This window comes from Triturus cristatus, chromosome 12 (genome assembly GCF_964204655.1).
Source record: "Triturus cristatus chromosome 12, aTriCri1.1, whole genome shotgun sequence".
NCBI lineage: Eukaryota > Metazoa > Chordata > Amphibia > Caudata > Salamandridae > Triturus > Triturus cristatus.
In genome coordinates, this window is record NC_140595.1 from 308,114,117 (window position 1) to 308,132,961 (window position 18,845).

The 18,845-nt window shown below is 42.4% G+C and overlaps 1 protein-coding gene across 2 annotated transcripts in view; it reads left to right on the top strand.

The window, feature by feature from the left end:
• The window catches only part of CPNE2 (copine 2), an 816,058-nt gene that overhangs the window by 218,593 nt on the left and 578,620 nt on the right, over nt 1–18,845 (top strand). For both annotated transcript variants that reach the window (XM_085639480.1, XM_085639479.1), the window contains exon 2: nt 14,376–14,572. In XM_085639480.1, the coding sequence (XP_085495606.1) occupies nt 14,405–14,572 (168 nt within the window). In that variant the 5' untranslated portion in view covers nt 14,376–14,404. The remainder of the gene's footprint in view (nt 1–14,375; nt 14,573–18,845) is intronic.

Consider the following 18,845-nt stretch of genomic DNA (forward strand, 5'->3'; position numbering starts at 1 on the left):
GCATCCAAACTGCAATAGGGCAGTACTCTTCCTTACAGCTTCTCCATCTCTTCTCCTTGGCAGAGGTTCCTCTTAAGTCCAGAAGTATTCTAAAGTTCTGGGGTCTGGACCCCAATATATATACCACATTTTCCATTGTTTTCTTGTGGCAAAAAGTCTCTTAGCTAGGTCCAAACCAGTTCTGTCCTCTTTGGACGGGGCCTATTCAGGTGCAAGGAAATCTCCTTCCACTACTCTAAATGCAACCTAGGTCTAACACTGGCCCTTTAAGATGTGGCCCAAATCGTTAAAAAAAAAAGTGCAAGTGTTTAAGTTTTTCTTAGGTGTCATAGACTGGTAATGCTGAAAGCCATGGTTGCTGAATACCAAGGCCGCCGTGATTCCACCTCATGCATCTTTCTCCCACCACTGTACTTCCTGTCTCTTCATCTCACTCTTGCAGGCTCTTTGTTATCCCCTTTGTTATTATTTTTCCTATTTTCTCCCTTTTGTGCCTTTCTCGCCTTTGCTCTAAATCCCAACAAGAATATGAAAATTACATCTGTGTCCCAAAAAGTGCCAGTTCCAAACACTGGCAACTTCTGCCACAAATTAAGTACCGCCTTAAGATGAAATGAAAATATAATAGCATACTGCAGTGCTGCTTGTAGTATCTTTTGTTGGCATAGCTAGAGACACTCCAATGCTCTAGCTAAAGATATACCTAAGGCAGTTCCCCAAGGGCCTTGTGTTGCAAGAGATCTAATACAACAGATCAATATTTGCTGACTTTTCCAGATGGCCCCTTTCTTCTCTCAGTCTTATATGTGTCCAGTAAAGGGTTGTTTGGTTATCTTTACTGCTAAATATCAGAGAGGATTTACGCTGATTTATTTTGCTGTTTATCAAATCCTACCATTTGAGAATCTTTCCCAATGAATTTAAACCCATCCCCCCATGAGTACATCTGATGTTTACACTGTATATTTGTTTTTCCTTTTTGCCTTTAAAACTTTAGTAAACAACAACCTCTATTCTTCCCCTTAGAAAAGCAAAACTTTGATCACATAGGGGGGTATATGTAGATGTAGAATTTACTATTTATCATAATTGTCCTAAAATTGAATGCACATGTAGTAGAAATAAAGGACGAGTCAGGATTTACTTGTTGCCCACAAGCCAGAGGTGCAGGTTTCTATAGTGCATGGTGTGGTGAGCGACCTCTGCCTGAAAACAATAGAGGCCGCTAAGCCCGCAGCAGTCCGTACCGAAACCTGAAGTTAAATATGCATTGCCTGTGCTGGTAGAGTGTGGCTCCAATTGTTACATGAAAAGAACAACGTAGGAGGAGGCTAGGGCACTAAACTTGGCTGGAAAAGAGTTAAGGGGGTGTTATCAGCACTTCCACAATTTCATTCAGGTAGGTTCATTGGGGGTGTCAAGGGTGATGGAGTCAAGAGGCACAAAAGTAGTCCCTATGTAGTCTAGTGTTCAAATATCACTGACTGGTAGATTCTATATATACCATCCATCAACTGGGTGTGGTGCATTTAGTAACTGACGGCAAGACTGAGTGAGTGACTGAACTGAGATGTCTTATTGGGTTTGTCAGCGCAGCATCACTGAGTCTGGTTTTAAATCCCTGCTGCAGTGCTCACTTTCTGGGAGTGCGGGGTCTATGTGAACAGATTTGCTCTCTTCTTTTGTGGCAGGTAGTATCATTGAATTGTGCCAGTCTCCGTGTCGCAATATTCCTCTGTCACTGTGCTCTCTTACTTTGGAGTTCTGTGTAGGATACATCACCAAAGTGACATGCCATGCATCTCTGTTTATCCAAATTCCAAGCTCGCTCACATGCTGGTCCCAATCCATCTCTGCTTCGAACTGGCCTTCTGTAGCTGGTACATGGTGGCACATGCAGTAAGCCAAGTGGTGCCATATACGCACGCAGCCTGATGACATCCTATCTCAGGTATGGAAATCTCATTTACATTGAATGCTACGACTGATCAACAAACATTGTTGAAGGCATAATCAAGGACCTATTTGACGGGCTCCCTGGTGACGAGGGGTTCTTGCCGGGAGCAGATCTTCCTAAGATTGAAGCCGAGGAGGCTGAAGCCCTTGGTAGGGACATTGAGGAGGGTGAAGTGTGCAGCGCTATAAAGCACATGGCTAGGAACAAAACGCCGGGCACAGATGGGCTACCAGTGGAATTTTACGCGGCCTATGCCAATGTTCTGGTTCCCTGCCTGGTGGCACTGTATAATAGAGGCGTCATGAGGGCGTCCTCCCTGCTACCACGCGCAAAGCCATCATAGTCCCCCTTTTTAAACCAGGAAAACCCACCTGGGATCGCTCCTCGTACAGGCCCCTCGCGATGCTTAACCTGGACTATAAGATCTTAAGTCGGGTACTGGCTAGTCGTCTGATGCCCCATCTGACGGCGCTGGTTCACAGGGATCAAGACGGATTTATACCATCGTGGAATACAGCAATGAATGTTCGCAGACTCATGCGTACCTTGAGATCCGACACCTATGATAAAGAGAAGGCGTGCATTTTTGCGTTCGATATTGAAAAGGCCTTCGATAGCCTGGAGTAGCCATACCTTTTTAACGTTTTGCAGGAATTTCGATTAGGAGAGCGCTTTATACGGTGGACGCGCTGTTGTACAGTGCTTCCACTGCCAGAGTCAGGACAGGGGGCTTGATCTCTGCTGCCTGTGAGGTTGCCTGGGGGGTGAGACAAGGGTGCCCGTTATCCCCCCTACTGTTTGCCCTGGATTGAGGCCTACGAGGCAGGGATTCTGGTGGGTGGTCCAGGAGATCTGGTCGACTCCTTGAGTATTTTAATGGTTAGCGGCATGCTTGGGGGAGTGGATGGGATGGAGGGGCATTGTTCGGGAGTTTTAAGGACTGGGAGAGTGGGATGAGTATTGGGAGTTTCTTATTTGAATCTACATTATTGGACTGTAACATATCTGGAGACGACTCGAGCTGTATGCTGGATTACCTATGGGAAGGTGGCGAGAATTGACGAGGTACTTCTGGAGATCCCTTGAAGAAATTCTTGGCTTGCTGCCAGCTCTGGGACGATCGCAAGAATATTAATGTATATAATAGTAATACATGTCCATTCCCAGCTATTTTCCTATGATGCCCATGGGGGTGTTCGTATGGCTTTTTCGGAAAACCAATAAAAATTTGTTTAAAAAAAATCAAGGATTTATTTGACCCAAATAAAATCCTGTCTGTCATAACTAGTACTACAAGTAGGGAAGCTGACATTCTGGCTGAAACTGGCCCTTGTGTGGTATGTCAGAGGTTCTCTAAGGCATAATCTAGAGTGTGAGTCACACAAATGTGGTATTAGCTGGCACAGCAGGGTCAAACTTTATCTGTGCTAAAAATGACAACATGTTCTACATGACTGAGAACCCAAGTGGTGTAATAGAAAATCTGAGTGGAATAACTGAATCATGGCAGACAAAACTGCAATAATTTGGGGCATAGTGAACACCCTGGCTGAAATTCATGGCATCCTGAGTGGTATTGGTGAGATCAATGGCGGCGTCACTGAACTCTGATACATATTTATATGTAGTGTGATACACAGCTGTATGTCGAAATGCTAACAATTAGTTTTCATTTCAGAAGAATAAAAGGCTACTTCCCATCTTTAAGACCACGCCACCCCAGTTTGAACCCAGCCATATGCAAATCAGTCTTGATCCTGCCCCTCATGGGAACAGTCCAGCCCAACTGCCAAGCAAGGCTCAGAAACAAGCATCCTGGGACCGGTTTCAGGGCATCAACCCTCATTAGTCAGGCTAGCTTGAATCCAGTGGCGCAGTGAGCACGGACCCACGTCTGGGCATACCCTTCCCGCTTAGGGCGACAAAAGGAACAGATGATGGAATGCTAAGCAGTGCAAACATTCACCTCTAGTTACAAGGATCTGGATTTAATCCATCATTCTTTTGCTCCCCACGCCATCCCAGTTTGGACCCAGCCATATGCAAATCAGTCTTGACCCTGCCCCTCATGGGAACAGCCCAGCCCATATGGCTGGTTCTGAACTGGAATGCCATGGGGAGCAAATAACTATGGATTTAGGCCCAGATCTCTGTACTGGGGTGAATGTTTGACATTGTGCAGCATTCTGTCCATCAGTTTTTCTTTTTGCATTTGTCACCCAGAGTGGGACGAGTATGCCCAAATGTGGGTCCCATGCTCTCGATGCCACTGGAGTCAAGCTTGCCTGGCTGATGAGGGTTGATGCTCTGAAACCGATCCCAGGATGCTTTTTTCCAATCCAGGGAGGACCTGGCCTGGCAGTTCGGGTTGGACTGTTCCCATGGTAGAACAGGGTCAAGACTGATTTGCAAAAGGCTGGGTCTGAACTGGAATGGCATGGGGAGCAATAAAAAAATGGATTTAGGCCCAGATTTCTGTACTGGGGTGAATGTTTGACATTGTGCAGCATTCTGTCCATAAATTGTTCTTTTTGGTTTTAGTTGTCCACACATGCTGGAAGGTGGATACAGCCTTTGCCAATTTCTGAGAAGAAGAACTTTCACTGGGAACAGTTGAGTTTCCTCCAACAAGTCATATCTTATAACCCTTCAATTAGAGGCATGTTTAGTTCTTTTTTTTTAAAAGTGATACAATGGTGATTCCCCACAGAATTGGATATTCAATTAAAATGTAAAAAGTGACATACATACGTAATTGCCAATAATCCGGTAGATAAAGCAGTTAATGAAATGAGTGCCTTGCTGAAAACAAGCACGACAAGCTTTAATTAATTAAATAAGCTCATTCCTTTTCATATGAGTAGGACTATGAAATGATATAATAGGGTATCAAATCACCCAATCATTTTAAATATTTTATAACTTTTAGAATAAGAGGATGAGTCTTTGTCTTGTTGTAGAAGACATAATGCTTCTCTTTAAAATATATTGATTATATTGAGATATTACTGGAGTGAATAGACAGGACAGACTGGCGGACAGAATTTTGAAGGGTCATAATATTGTGACCAGAATATCAATGGACAAAATATTGAAGAGTTACGTGCACAGAGTAAGGTATGGATTTCTGGATTTACTATTCTTAACCCCACATCTATGTACCTTAAAGATATATATATCATGAAGGAACGTACATGTGGCGATGAGTGTCGGAAATCTATACAAATTTCCCTTATCATATTTTGTCCCTCTATATTCTGGTCTCGATAGTGTGACCCTGGGATATTCTGTTTTAAACAATCCCGATCCACACTGGCAACGCATGTACGTTTTAGAAATGTATGAGAAAACCATTTAGACTGTGAACTTTTAAGGTCTTGCTCGTTCAGAAGATTTAGAGTCTGGCAATTTGTTATTGATGTAATAAATGCTGTAATTGGCCTCTGTTTTGATTTGTGCAAGTGTTCTTCCATGTTTCAACCCAAACTCTTAGTTTATTCACCGATAGGGCATTTTTCAACCATATGTACAAGAAATCCAGAATCCACTCCTTGAGATAATCTCCATCAGGGCCCTTCAACATTTGTCGTTCGAGGCTCCGTTTCCTGTAATGAATTGGCTAGCTGTTTATCCTTCAAGATGGATTAGTTGTTCCTCTACATTTAGGTCTGTTTCATGAATGCTTATTGCCCATCAGTAATGCAGCACGGGCAGGCAAAATTTGCCGACAAACGTTTGGACATCAACATTTAACTCGTTGAATAATTAATTCAGTGCAGCGGATTGTGTTCAACATTCGGTGGGAGCTTGAGAATTAGGTTCTAGAGAAGAGGTGTCTAAGTAGCAGGCTTTATTCATCACTATCTCTCATCGTCCTAATTTAAGTCGAAGTGTCCACTCGTTTTTTAGTCCTTCTTAGATGTGCTTGGATGGCTTTCCAGTGAGTATTGGTGACTCGGTACCATGGGTGTTATCATTTCATCTGTAGATGCTTAGTTAACCTGGGCTCACACCATCTTGTTTTTGTAATAGGCCATTTGTCTTTGGGCAATGGCTCATTGCATTGTAGGAATAGATACAGATGGCTGTTATTACTATCTCTGAACAGAGGGCACAATGCATCCTGGTTTCATCGAGTAACAGATTATCTGATTCCAACCTCGGTAGTGATTAGCGGGAGAGCATTCAAACTTCCCTACATGTCTGCCCACCTACTTTGGAGGGTTAAAAAGGACAGGAAGTTCTTAATATTGTCTCTGAATGAAAAGGAAGGATTAACCACTTAGAAAAACAAAAATGTGATGGGTGGATGCTTGAATTGATCTTGGCCACTAGTGATTACTCATGCCACATTCCAGTTCATAATTTGTAGCAACAGCCTAATCTGAACTGCAAGGGCAAGTCCTCTCTAGACAGAAATGCAAGCAATCCTCGACCAGTTTTGTTCTCGATGAACCTCCTCAGTGAGGTTCCGTTCAAGTCCTAAGGTATAGTGCAAATTGGACCCAGACTAGGGCATCCCTTTCATCTCCACTGATTTCAGTCCAGCAACAAGTGTTTGAAGACGAGCAGTGGTGGCTCCTCCACAATGGCGGAGGAGCGTCGCCCCACTGGATCTGAGCCAGCAAGTGAAAAATAAAGCAAAATCTTAGTATTGTTTCATTTTTCATTTACTGGCTCTGAACCAGTTTGTGCAGTGTGGGGTGGGGCCGGGGCATTGGAGGGGGGGGGGGGAGAGGAGTGCTGTGTGCATTTTTAAGTGCGCATGTGTGTTTGGCCTGCCGTCTCAAGCCGGCCAAACACACATGCCCACTTAGGTTTCTCCAGCCTGACTGTATTGAAGAGCCGGGCTGAAGAAACCCCACAGACTCCCTGTCCTGAGAGGAACGTCTTTTCAGCCCACTCAGGCCAATCCCCGCACTGCTCTCATACTAGAGCAGTGCGGGGATTGGATGAGAGTCGTGATGCTTTTGCAGGGACTCCTGGGGCAGGAACTGCAGCCGAGGAGCACAAGGCAGCCGGGTGCACCAGGTAATGTTTATTATTATTATTAACCACCCAGCCACGCGCTTCTGCTGCGAGCTTCCTGCTGGCCCCCTCGTCCCCCCCCCGCACACCCTCCACCCGCCTCACCAGTATTTTTTAGTGTCGCCCGCCACTGAAGGCAAGAAATACTGGACTAAAGCACTTGTGTATGTCTTCAGAAACATGGATTCCAGCATGAAATTCCCCAGAAACTTGTAATGGTTAATAATGGTTAATAATTTGCACCCCGAGTTTAATGTTGCCCACATCATCAATTATTCTGAGATTACGGAGTCTTTTTTCAGTCCACTCATAATGGGCCTGAAAATGTTTTAAATTCCACAGTCCATCAAGCCTATGTTAGGTCATTTACTTGAAAACCACCAATAATGGTCGATTATGGATGAAAAAATATATTCTCCACAATGGTCGGATAAAATAGTTTATATTATTTTACGTTTTCATGTTATTAACAAGTTTTCCTGTTCAAAAACGTGTGCAAAGGCCAAGGTAATAGAAGTACAACGCTTTAAAACATCAAGCTACTAAGTAAAACATCACAGTTAACATGCCTTAAATGCTTTTCAAAGCCTAAAGCTTCAGCAAAACATTCATCAAGGTATTGTGTAGACTGTCATACCTATTGTGGAAATGTCAGCAAAAGTATTTTGAAAGGATACTTTTAAGAATTCAATGTATTGTATGCACTCAGCCCAAACAGCAATGGCCACTCCCTCAGGAATTCACCATTCCTGGAAGCCTAGAGATGCTCTCTGTAGGAGTCTTGAAGCATTGTGGGAGCAGGGAATTAAAGGATTGTGGGGCTGGATGCAAACATATTCACACTGTCATCCAGTCTCCTTTCCCAATCTCCCACATCCAAGGCTCCTGTTTTGACTATATTTTTTAATATTCCTTTTCCCAAATACCCATGAGTTAGCTTTGTGTTTCGCTTAGCTTTTACTTTTTCTGATTATTTGTTACTTTCTTTATTTGTATCTAAGTGACTTTTACCAGAAATACCAGGAAGTTGCACCGGTGTAATGCACTAAACTAAAAGTAAAGCGTAACAGCCAGTTCATGTCTAGGGCTCTGGCAAAAGATTGCTGACTTGCTATACCATTTGTAAAGGGGCAAGAATATTATGTTCCTTATTTAGAGTGTGTTGTCAGTGCATTAGTTCATGAACATGCGATGAAAGTAATAATTACTCTAATTAATGTTTATAAAAGTAGTGTCGTAGTGTTTCTCGGTGTATCATTACTTCACCGGAGCAAAAGTCTATTTAGGATCATGCTGAGTCGCTTTGCCGTGAGCAGGCCTCGACACGGGCAACTCTTGGTAGCTGGAGAAGAACCTCAGCTGTCTCCCATTGGCAGTGCTTAATTTGGAGAAAAAAAATACCCTTAGTGCCCAAAGCTTTTCTTAGGAGCCCACCATCGGTGCTGTAGAGAATGTATCTACGTATATATTACCTACCCAAAAGGTAGCGGAGCGCTGTGCATGGTCAAAGGCAAGCTTAAAGTCGGTGAGTTATATGAGAATGCAGGCACAAACAATTCCCCATCCTCAAAATAGAGTGCAGGGCTCACCACTTCAAACCCCAGCATACCTTGAGCCCTGCATTGCTGAGTCCTTGCCCACAAGACTGGGTCGCCCAAAAAGAGCCGGGCTAGCATCATAAACACTGCCCTTTTCCCTTCCTAATGCAGTTTTTTTTAAAACCTTTAAAAACGCAAACCTTGTGACAGATGAGTGCAAACATAGAAATCAAAAAGTGTGCCCGAACTCTGGTGTATCCCACACAACGCTTTATTTTCTAAAATGTGGAACTGCCTTCCCTCAGATGTTGAGTTGCTCCTGAAATCAGTCTCTTTGTTAGGTCAGGGGCGGTGGCTTAACAAAACTTGAGGGGGCCCTCTGCAAAGAACATAGAGGGGCCCCCGTCTGACTCACTCAGGAGCTCTCAGGCCAGGGTACTAAGCTGAGGGTCCCCCCTGGAGCTCGCCCCGCACTGTGGAGGCTGCAGGGGCCATTGTCACGCCACTGGTCAGGGGAAGCTAGTGATATTAACATACAAATAGCACCCTGCCTTTCCTTAACGTTGTTGTTTTTTTGTTTTTGTAGAAAGACAGCTTGTGTCAGATTGCTTTAGCATGTGACTGGTGTATGCACTTACCACAGTGTACTATTTAGAACCGGACTAGGCAGTGCTTAATTTGAGCCGATGGTTTCCAGTGCTCTGCACCAGCACTTAATTGGCAAAACCAGTGCTTGTGACGGTCTGCCACAAGGTGGCACTGTCTGTCTAATTTAAACATGAGCCCAACAACAGTTAATTATTAATTCAATATACTTTAAATAGGACTATTACCTGCCGCCCAAGCCATTCTTATAGATTTGGGTCCCAGTAATAGTCTGAACTGCCACACTTGCTGGCGTGTGATGGTTAGTATTTGTGTAGTTACTATCATTGACAGCAGTGGCAGGGGCAACGCGTGGGGTTGCTGCAGTGGCCTCCTGGCGAGAGCCCTGCCACTTATGTTTTTTACAAACTAAGCACTGGGACTAGGAACACTACACTTTGGTGTTAAGTGTAATAGAGAAGAAGCCATCAATCCAGTGGCTAATTTGCATAAAGTGTAACCAGAAAACCTGGTTTAAAATCTCTGCTTTCAATTTTAACTAGCTAGTGTGATCTTAGGCATATCACTTTACTTCACTGTGGCTCATTTTATTTGATTGTTATATTTCGGGGCACTTTGGAGTATTTCAGTTTAGGATAGGCCCTATGCAGAACTCTCTACTGTACATGGATTAATAGATTACAGTGTTAACACATCCATATCAACAATACTAATCCTATGTAAGGGGCACAACGGCAGACTTGTCTTTTGGCTCACTCTGGGAATAAACCAATTGTGGCCATGGGGAGGGGGGTCCACGAATGTTTCTCAGTTCACGTTCAGAAACTTTCACTTTTAATAAACATCGATCAATGCAGCGATATAATCGAATGTACCAAAGTGAAACACGTCCAAATGTTACAGTAACATATTTTATTGATATTTAAAGCCATTGTCATATTGCACAACATGTTTTGCCTCATTTACATACTAAATATTGACATTAATGCTTTTGGTTGAGGTATCGTTTGCTACAAATTTCCTAAAATGTCTGACATGTATGGAATTGTATTAATCCTCACATTTAAACGAAGTTATGGTGTGTTAAACATTGATGTATACGCCAATCGGGTACAGATGAGCAGCATGATCTGTTGTTATTTTGAAAACTTTAAAAAAAAAAAAGAAAAAATGTAAGCACTACAATTATATAGCTGGAGAATTTGGGGGTGACCCTATTTTGATTGCCAAAACTCTTCAAATGCTGTTACTGAGAGTAATTTATGATTTTGAAGTATAGCCAATGGTTAATTTGTGAAAAAACAAGTGCCCGGGCCCTCATCGTGCCACTGCAGCTTGCATCCCCCATTGCCCCTTCCAGTGCTGCCACTGACAGTACCCACATGACTACTAGCAATCACACTCTACAAATCTGATAATTCTCACTATTCCAGGCCCCCGAAGCTGTTAAAATGGCTTGGGCAGAAGCTATTGGCCATTTATAATGTATATTGAAGGAATAAACAGCTGTTTTAGTGCTCATCTCTAAGTTAATCAAAGAGCACCAGAGGTGTCGACAACTAAGTGCCGGTGCTGAGCACCGGAAACCACCGGCTCAAATTAAGCACCGAGTATAGCTGAGGAATTGCCTATTATTCTGAATATGCAGGGAAAAGCTTAGGTTTTCATGCTGTGTTTTTCATGCTGTGTCTAATCATCCAACAATGGAGGCCACATCATGAGTTTCAAGTCCTTTGTCTAACTACGAAGCATCTTTATTGGTCAGATGTCCATTAACGTGTGCTCTGCTCCTAGTATCCCGATTCTCTCTGGTGGGCCAGATTCACTATAATTTCCTCCTATCACAATGGGTGAAAGAGTTTCTGAAAACTTCTCACCCAGCACCCACTGCTTTAGACTAAATGTATGCTAATGTCCTCTGATGATGATAAAGAACCTCTTTCTGCAGCGCTGCTATATGGCGGCTCCTACCCGTGCTTAATTTGAGCCTGTGGTTCCCAGTGGGGGGCACTGGCAGTTATTTTTGGAGACCAGAACTTCTTTTTCTCAATAGATATTTATTTTCTTAGTGCAAGAGATAGAAACACATACAGATCGGAAAGACAGAACAAGAGAAAGAAGGCACAACAATCACAAAGGGAGAACTCAGGAACCTACAAAAGTAAGATAAAGGACAGGCTGGTAGTGGATGAAAGAGACCTGGGCTGGATTTAAGACCACCAGCCTTGATATTCCGTGCACCAAATGTTAATTGAACTGGCCGCAGACTTCTGATCAGGGCTTCGGGCTCCGGCACTCTTTCTTTTACAATTTAAGCACTAGCTCCTACCTTTTACTTCCTGTAATCTGCCAGCTCTTTCTTGAACAGGAAGTTAAACGTGTGTCCTTATGTGACTGATTAGTTGAGAAATATCTAAAATCAATGGTTCATGAATTTGACCACTGTTCTCAGACTCTAGTTGAGAAATATCTACAACCAATGGTTCATGAATTAGACCACTGTTCTCAGAGTCTAATTGAGAAATATCTAACACCAATGGTTCATGAATTAGACCACTGTTCTCAGAATAGCTGGGGAAAATATTCACTGATTAACATATTGGAAAATATGACCAGCTCAAACAAAAACCTTGAAAGGAACAATAGCCACAAATGTTTCAAAGAAGTTTACTTCGGCATCCATATTCTCAATTCATAAAGTGACTTGGGCACCCAATTTGAATTTAGGTGCACACATGGCTTTACAAGTACAAATTCACCTTTAATATTTATAACACGTGAATTAACACGCCAACATGATTCACTCAAAGTTTGTGTTACATTAGAGTATAATATTTTGCAGAGCAAATTGTAAATCTACTCCAAACGTAGATGTAATCCCATAGAAGGAGATTCCCACATTTGTTTGTGGATGGGCTCCAAGATTCTAGTGACTTAGTAAAATAAGTGCAAATGTGTGTTGCTTGGTAAAGATGATCAAGCAGTAATTTTCAGTCACTTACACAAGGAACAACTAGAACTCCTTTCATCTCGAAACAGATCGAACATTTATTGCCAATCTAATACCCTGTTGATCAGACCGAGTTTTCAGCAGGCCAGAATAATGGCCGGGAATGCTCGCTTGCAAGACAAAGTTGTGCTCACAGAGAGACTTCCACTGCAGTCATTAATGAGATTGTAGATCATGCACATAAGGGACTCACCCAGCGCCTTGAGACCCTCACGGGTATGTAGTGCGCTTTACAAATGCTATGATTGATTGATTGAATGTTGAGCTTAGATGACAAAATACTCTTGTCAGAGAACCAGTGGTGCCATTGGTAATCTAGCCTGACTTGAGGTTCTAAAAATCTTTGACCTGTTTATCAGTTTCTGCAGGAATTTGTGCTTCAAATTCATCAAAACTGTTGAGGGTTCAACTGTCTTAAAACTTCAGAAGAAATGTGGACAGTTTATGGATAATACTTGACAATCCAAACAAGTGATTAACATAGAATAGACAGAAGAACTCCATACCCACATAGCCTTTCTCACTTTCGCCCTTCTCTGCCCATTCCACAACCCCTATCCCATTTCTTTTTATTGTTTCCTATTCCCATTGCCTTGCAGTTAAACATAACGTGTATTTGGAAAGTGCACGTTCACCCAAGGGTATCTTGGCACTCAATAACAGATGTTTATTGCTGCCCAACTCAGTGGTACTCATTTTATCGACCTATGAAGGATGAAACGCTGATTGGACGCTGGAATTTGAACCTGTGACCATGAGGTCAAACACAGGCCCCTACAGTGGACGCATTGGTCCACTAAGCCATCAGACCTGACCAGACCAGTTGTCTTTTTCTCTTTCCTCTTATGCTTCCCTTTGCAGTCAATAAACTCAATTCACTCCTTCCTTTTTTCCTCTTTTCTCATTCTAGTCTTCCTCTTCTTAAGCCTCATGTTAGTTTTTATAGTCGGGTGTTCGCCCATTTTCCTCCCGCCTCCTTTACACCCCATTGCAATTCCGCCCTGCTTCTCCCTATGTTTTACTCACGCTTTTGGGGACGTTTTCAATACCCCTCCCCTTTAATTCCCACCTACTCTTACGTTTCTCCTCACTTTACCTTTTGCTTCCTTATCTTTTCTATTCTGCCTGTCTCCTTCAGACTTCCTGTTCCAGACTTATTTATTAAGGTCAGACTCAAAATGAAAAACATACTTCCATGACGCCAAACTCTCTTAATATTCTGTTTACCTCTTCCTGCATTTTCTTTTTTATTTTTGTAATTTCTATTCACCAATTTGGATTTCCCTCAAACTGACTTTTATGTTTGGATTTGCCAATTTGAGCTGTATGAAAAACATATATGATATACGTGGGTTACAAATCTGTACAATCAATCTTGGATGTTCTTTGAAGCACGTTAAAATAAATGTGAACATCTCAGATGGTGGTGCCTCTGAGCAGATATATATTTACTTAGGAATATCTTTGAGGTGATATAATGCATGGAAATCAAGCACTGGCTTATGAATGCGGGAATCATGTGAGATTTCCAATAGTCCACAGAAGATGCATGCACACATATTTAACCTAAATGGAAATTATTGACATAGGTGGTAATCACATTGAGAATCTGGCATAGCTTCAACCTACCCTTGTGATACAATACTGAGCACCTCTGCTGTCGTCAATACTAAGCTTTAGTGAGAGGAATCAAAATGGATGTTGGTGAAAAGCGACTCAGATTTTATTAAAATGCTCTTTGCGGTTACACAGATTCTCTCAAGCAAGTTGTTGCTAGGGAATTTGAGCACATAAATACTTGGCTTCAATTTATGTCAGAATTTTCTGATTCAAACATAAAGAGAAATAAAACCCATTTCTGGTGTAGGCACCTTCAGACCCATGAAGAACTTACAATTTAATCCAATTTTGCCTAGTTTTTTTGCCTGGTGCAAACATTACATGAGTGACCAGTGGTCCTTCATTAAGTTCACAGTAGGAGAGGATCCGTACTGTGCCGCTTCACAAAACAACGGAACAGGAGGAGGTGATTCATTAGCCCATCTGTGAGCTCTGCAGTTTTTGGCTGTTGACTTAAAATCTACTGGATTAGTCATATTTTAAGATCTCAATTAACGAATTAAAACATATTTTATGTTGCTACATGGTGTCTAGGAGTAAATGAAATTTGTTGCAAGGGCTGTAATATCTTCTTATTTCTAGTACGCTTAATGTATTCTCATTCTCCATCCCACAGAGTGTTTTGAGCTGCTGCTTGCTGATTCGATGGCCTACACGCTAAGTCCAAAGTCGCCGGGGCCAGCCGGGCCCCAGGAATGTGTCTGCAGGGTGGAACTCTCCGTTTCCTGTCAAAACCTTTTGGATCGGGATGTGGCATCCAAATCAGACCCCTTTTGTGTCTTATTTCTGGAAATTAATGAAAAGATGTGCGAGGTAAGTGGGCGAGGATCCTTTGCTCTTGCTTAGCGATGCGCTTGGATGTTTTTTATACTATCATGGGAAAGCGATGTTACATGCATTACAATTCTTCTTCCCTCACAAGTTAATATTTACTGTATGTATAATCATTGTGGGACAGAAAAAAATAGGAAACTGCCTCATGAATCCAAGTTTGAGACAAAGTGTTAAAAGAATTCCGCGTATTGCTATGTGGTATTATTAAAACTCGTAGAAAGTATTGCCATTAGGTTACCTACAAAAAAATGAAATAATTGTTCAGAAAAAATGATCTGTTTTCGATCTTTTCTAGTGGATTGTTTTTAATTCTCCAGATGTGTTATTTGGTGGTTTGCCCTACAACAACATAATGGGTCCCACCGAGATTTCCTAAGAGGAGGCAGAGAGCAGCTATGTTATCCTGTGATAGTGGATTTGTAGAGCACAGCGAATCACCCGTGTGGGTGTGGGTGTGGGTGTGGGTGGCACTATTGATTTATGAATTTGTGAGAAGATTTCTCAAATGAGAAGGGTCCACAATTTTACATCTCATATTATTAGTAGTGCTTAATGTACTACAGTTAACAAAGGAACACTGCTGAGGGTACCTACTTATTTTCAAAGATTGAATACTAATGCCTTCTTTATCAAAAACACATTTAGTACATAAAGCCCACTGACTCAGTTTGTGCCTGAAAAACCAGTGCAAACACACACAACAGCACCTTGGTGAAAGGCAGATTAGTTCTTTGAAGCAAACAGTCAGCCTCAGTTTGAAAGGGAGGCAGGGATACCCCCACAGGCCATTGCAGTGATTGGCTGCACCTACCTGCAGGGAACGTGAGACCCCCATTACGTCCTTGCGGGGCATACAGGTTGTGCACTGCCTCTGTGTTAGGCAGAGTCAGTCTGCCTCCTGAGCCTCTTTGCCATTGTGCCCCCATCTGTGATATGGAGTGCGTGCAAAGGGTTCCCTCATTTGCCTGTGGTCATAGCTTCATGCAAATGAGGTGAATCCCTCACCCCCCCCCCCCCCCCCCATGATTATGCTGTAGTATCATTTGCACTGGCTTGATAGGTTTTACTGAAAGGACTGCACAACCGTTTGTGGCCCGATCTGTAATACCAAAATGCCCCATAAGAGCAATAACAATGGGAGGTCATGCCCCTTGCACCCCAGGCACACTCTGTAACATGACCTCAGGTATGAAATGTTGGTTGTGTGTGAACAGTGCCACATTAGATTCCGCAGTACGACGTTGGCCCCTAATTCAAGAGATTATGAAATAGAGTAGTCTTGATACTTGGACCTGGGCTTATACTACCCTAACTGGGACCATTTTTTGCCATTAGACTTTGACCCTATACCAAGAAGAGAAATGGAGAAAGGAGAACGGAGAAAGATGTAGCAAACTAAGGTAGAAAGCAGGGATGGGAATGATGCTGCAAAGGTAAAGTAAAGAGACATCAAGCATTGGGCGGTAGAAGAATGAGGGATGAGTTGGAATAGGGATCAGGCAGTGATGATGTTCACAACCATGGCGATTGGCAGTGCCTGTGGAAGGCTTTTAAGAAATCTTTGGGCCCCTACACACTTGCTGTTTTTAATTTTTTTAAAAACCAAAGTACCTGCAGTGAGTAACTCACGTTCATTCATAAGTAGAAACCTCTAAACTGAGCTGTCGGCTTCTGGGGTATTTGCTGCTTCTCATCAACTTGTCTACCCACTAGATTTAACTTCTGGTGGTTTTATAGTTCGACACCTCCTTACCACCATTTGCTTTTCTACTTTTATTTATTTTTGAGTTTTATAGAGCACGAACTTGACCCGTTAGGGTATCCGAGCGCTTTACAGGAATCGGCATCAGTATACAAGGACTTGGGGAGGGGGGGCTGGGAACAAAGGGAGAAAAAAAAGGGGACAAAGTAACAGTTACATTTACAGTTCAACAGGGAAAAAAAGGGTTCAAAGTCAATGGTGGGAAGCCCAGAGGAGCCGGGAGGATAGCGCCTGTGCACTCCTGGGGATGCATAGCAAGGAGATGGGGCAAGATCTCATCTCTGGGTGAGATGACAGGCAGAGTTTAGGCGAGGAATTTGCCCATTAGGAAGGCTTTGGCATCTTTTTTTAAGCAAGCCAGTGACGGGATTATTCTGATGGCGGACGGGAGTGAGTTCCATATTCTTGGTGCGGCTCCAGAGAAGGTCCGGCTGTAAGTTTTCTTTTTCCTAAAACGTGCAGGTTGGAGCAGGAGGTCTCTGGAGGACCATGAGTTCCTGGTCCCTCTGGATAGCACGAGTTTCCGGGCAAGATATGCAGGGGAATTTGTGTATAATGCCTTGTGCGTGATGCATGCCATTTTGAGTTTGATTCTGACCTGTAGAGGAAGCCAGTTCAGTGCTTTCAAATGTGGTGAGATATGGTCGAACTTCCTTGAGCCTGTTAGAAGCCTGGCGGCCGCGTTGAGGCAAGCTTTTAAAGGTGCCAGCGAGATCTTGGGTAAACCCGAGAGGGTAGAGCAGCCATATTCCAGTCTTGAGATGACTAATATCTAGTCTGAAGAAGTATTCCCCTTTTTGGCACCTGTGCAAATACTCATACAAACTCATACAACGAATACACTCAATCAATCACCAGAACAAGACACCAAAGTTTGAACCCTAGTAACAAGATATTTTAAAAAAACTCTATTTTATTAAAATTGTTTGACACAAAACATTATTAAACAAATACAAAATTAAAAATAGTGAGACAGTTACATAACAGTACACAGAACTAATGACATTGTGCCTGTCGTGCAATAAGCAAACAAAAGAGATCACAAATAAAAAAGATCACAGTTAACAAACAGTTCAAAGCATGGGGAGAACACAAGAAAGAAAAAATGATTTCTAATCCAGAATACAAAGGAAAACACTAGACCCAAATCAACTGTTCTTTGCAGTATTGATACTGCTAGCTAATTTCATCGAGAACAGATGTCACTCCAGTCTACAGTCTGCCTTTTGGACTTGCGTCGACGCGTTTCGGTGGAGTACTATAATTATAAGACCACCTTCTTCAGGACAAATTATTCAATCTCCCACGATATAGATAATCTTAAAAAAAATTTTTAGAACATCCAAGAGGTCCGTATTGGTAGACTTCTTGCCATCTAACTAAAGGGCGAAAAACGCTGAATTCAGCGGGAACGTAAAGGAACAGGCCTTTTGGTCTGCCTTCCTGCCTTTTAGAATTAGTTACGATCGGGTTGCGAGGGTATATGCGCCGATCATTATGTTCAACAGGAGTGTTGTAACATCTTTAGGATAAAAACTGGTCCTGTATTATTACTGAGGTCCCTTTGCGATGATCCTCGATGCAATTAGATAATCTTGATGGCGCTTTGTTTTTAAAAATTCTAGGATTTCCTGTTCAACGCGCATGGATACCTCTACGTCATCCCGGGAGCAGCGTGTGTCCCGGGATGACGTAGAGGTATCCATGCGCGTTGAACAGGAAATCCTAGAATTTTTAAAAACAAAGCGCCATCAAGATTATCTAATTGCATCGAGGATCATCGCAAAGGGACCTCAGTAATAATACAGGACCAGTTTTTATCCTAAAGATGTTACAACACTCCTGTTGAACATAATGATCGGCGCATATACCCTCGCAACCCGATCGTAACTAATTCTAAAAGGCAGGAAGGCAGACCAAAAGGCCTGTTCCTTTACGTTCCCGCTGAATTCAGCGTTTTTCGCCCTTTAGTTAGATGGCAAGAAGTCTACCAATACGGACCTCTTGGATGTTCTAAAAAATTTTTTTAAGATTATCTATATCGTGGGAGATTGAATAATTTGTCCTGAAGAAGGTGGTCTTATAATTATAGTACTCCACCGAAACGCGTCGACGCAAGTCCAAAAGGCAGACTGTAGACTGGAGTGACATCTGTTCTCGATGAAATTAGCTAGCAGTATCAATACTGCGGAGAACAGTTGATTTGGGTCTAGTGTTTTCCTTTGTATTCTGGATTAGAAATCATTTTTTCTTTCTTGTGTTCTCCCCATGCTTTGAACTGTTTGTTAACTGTGATCTTTTTTATTTGTGATCTCTTTTGTTTGCTTATTGCACGACAGGCACAATGTCATTAGTTCTGTGTACTGTTATGTAACTGTCTCACTATTTTTAATTTTGTATTTGTTTAATAATGTTTTGTGTCAAACAATTTTAATAAAATAGAGTTTTTTTAAAATATCTTGTTACTAGGGTGCAAACTTTGGTGTCTTG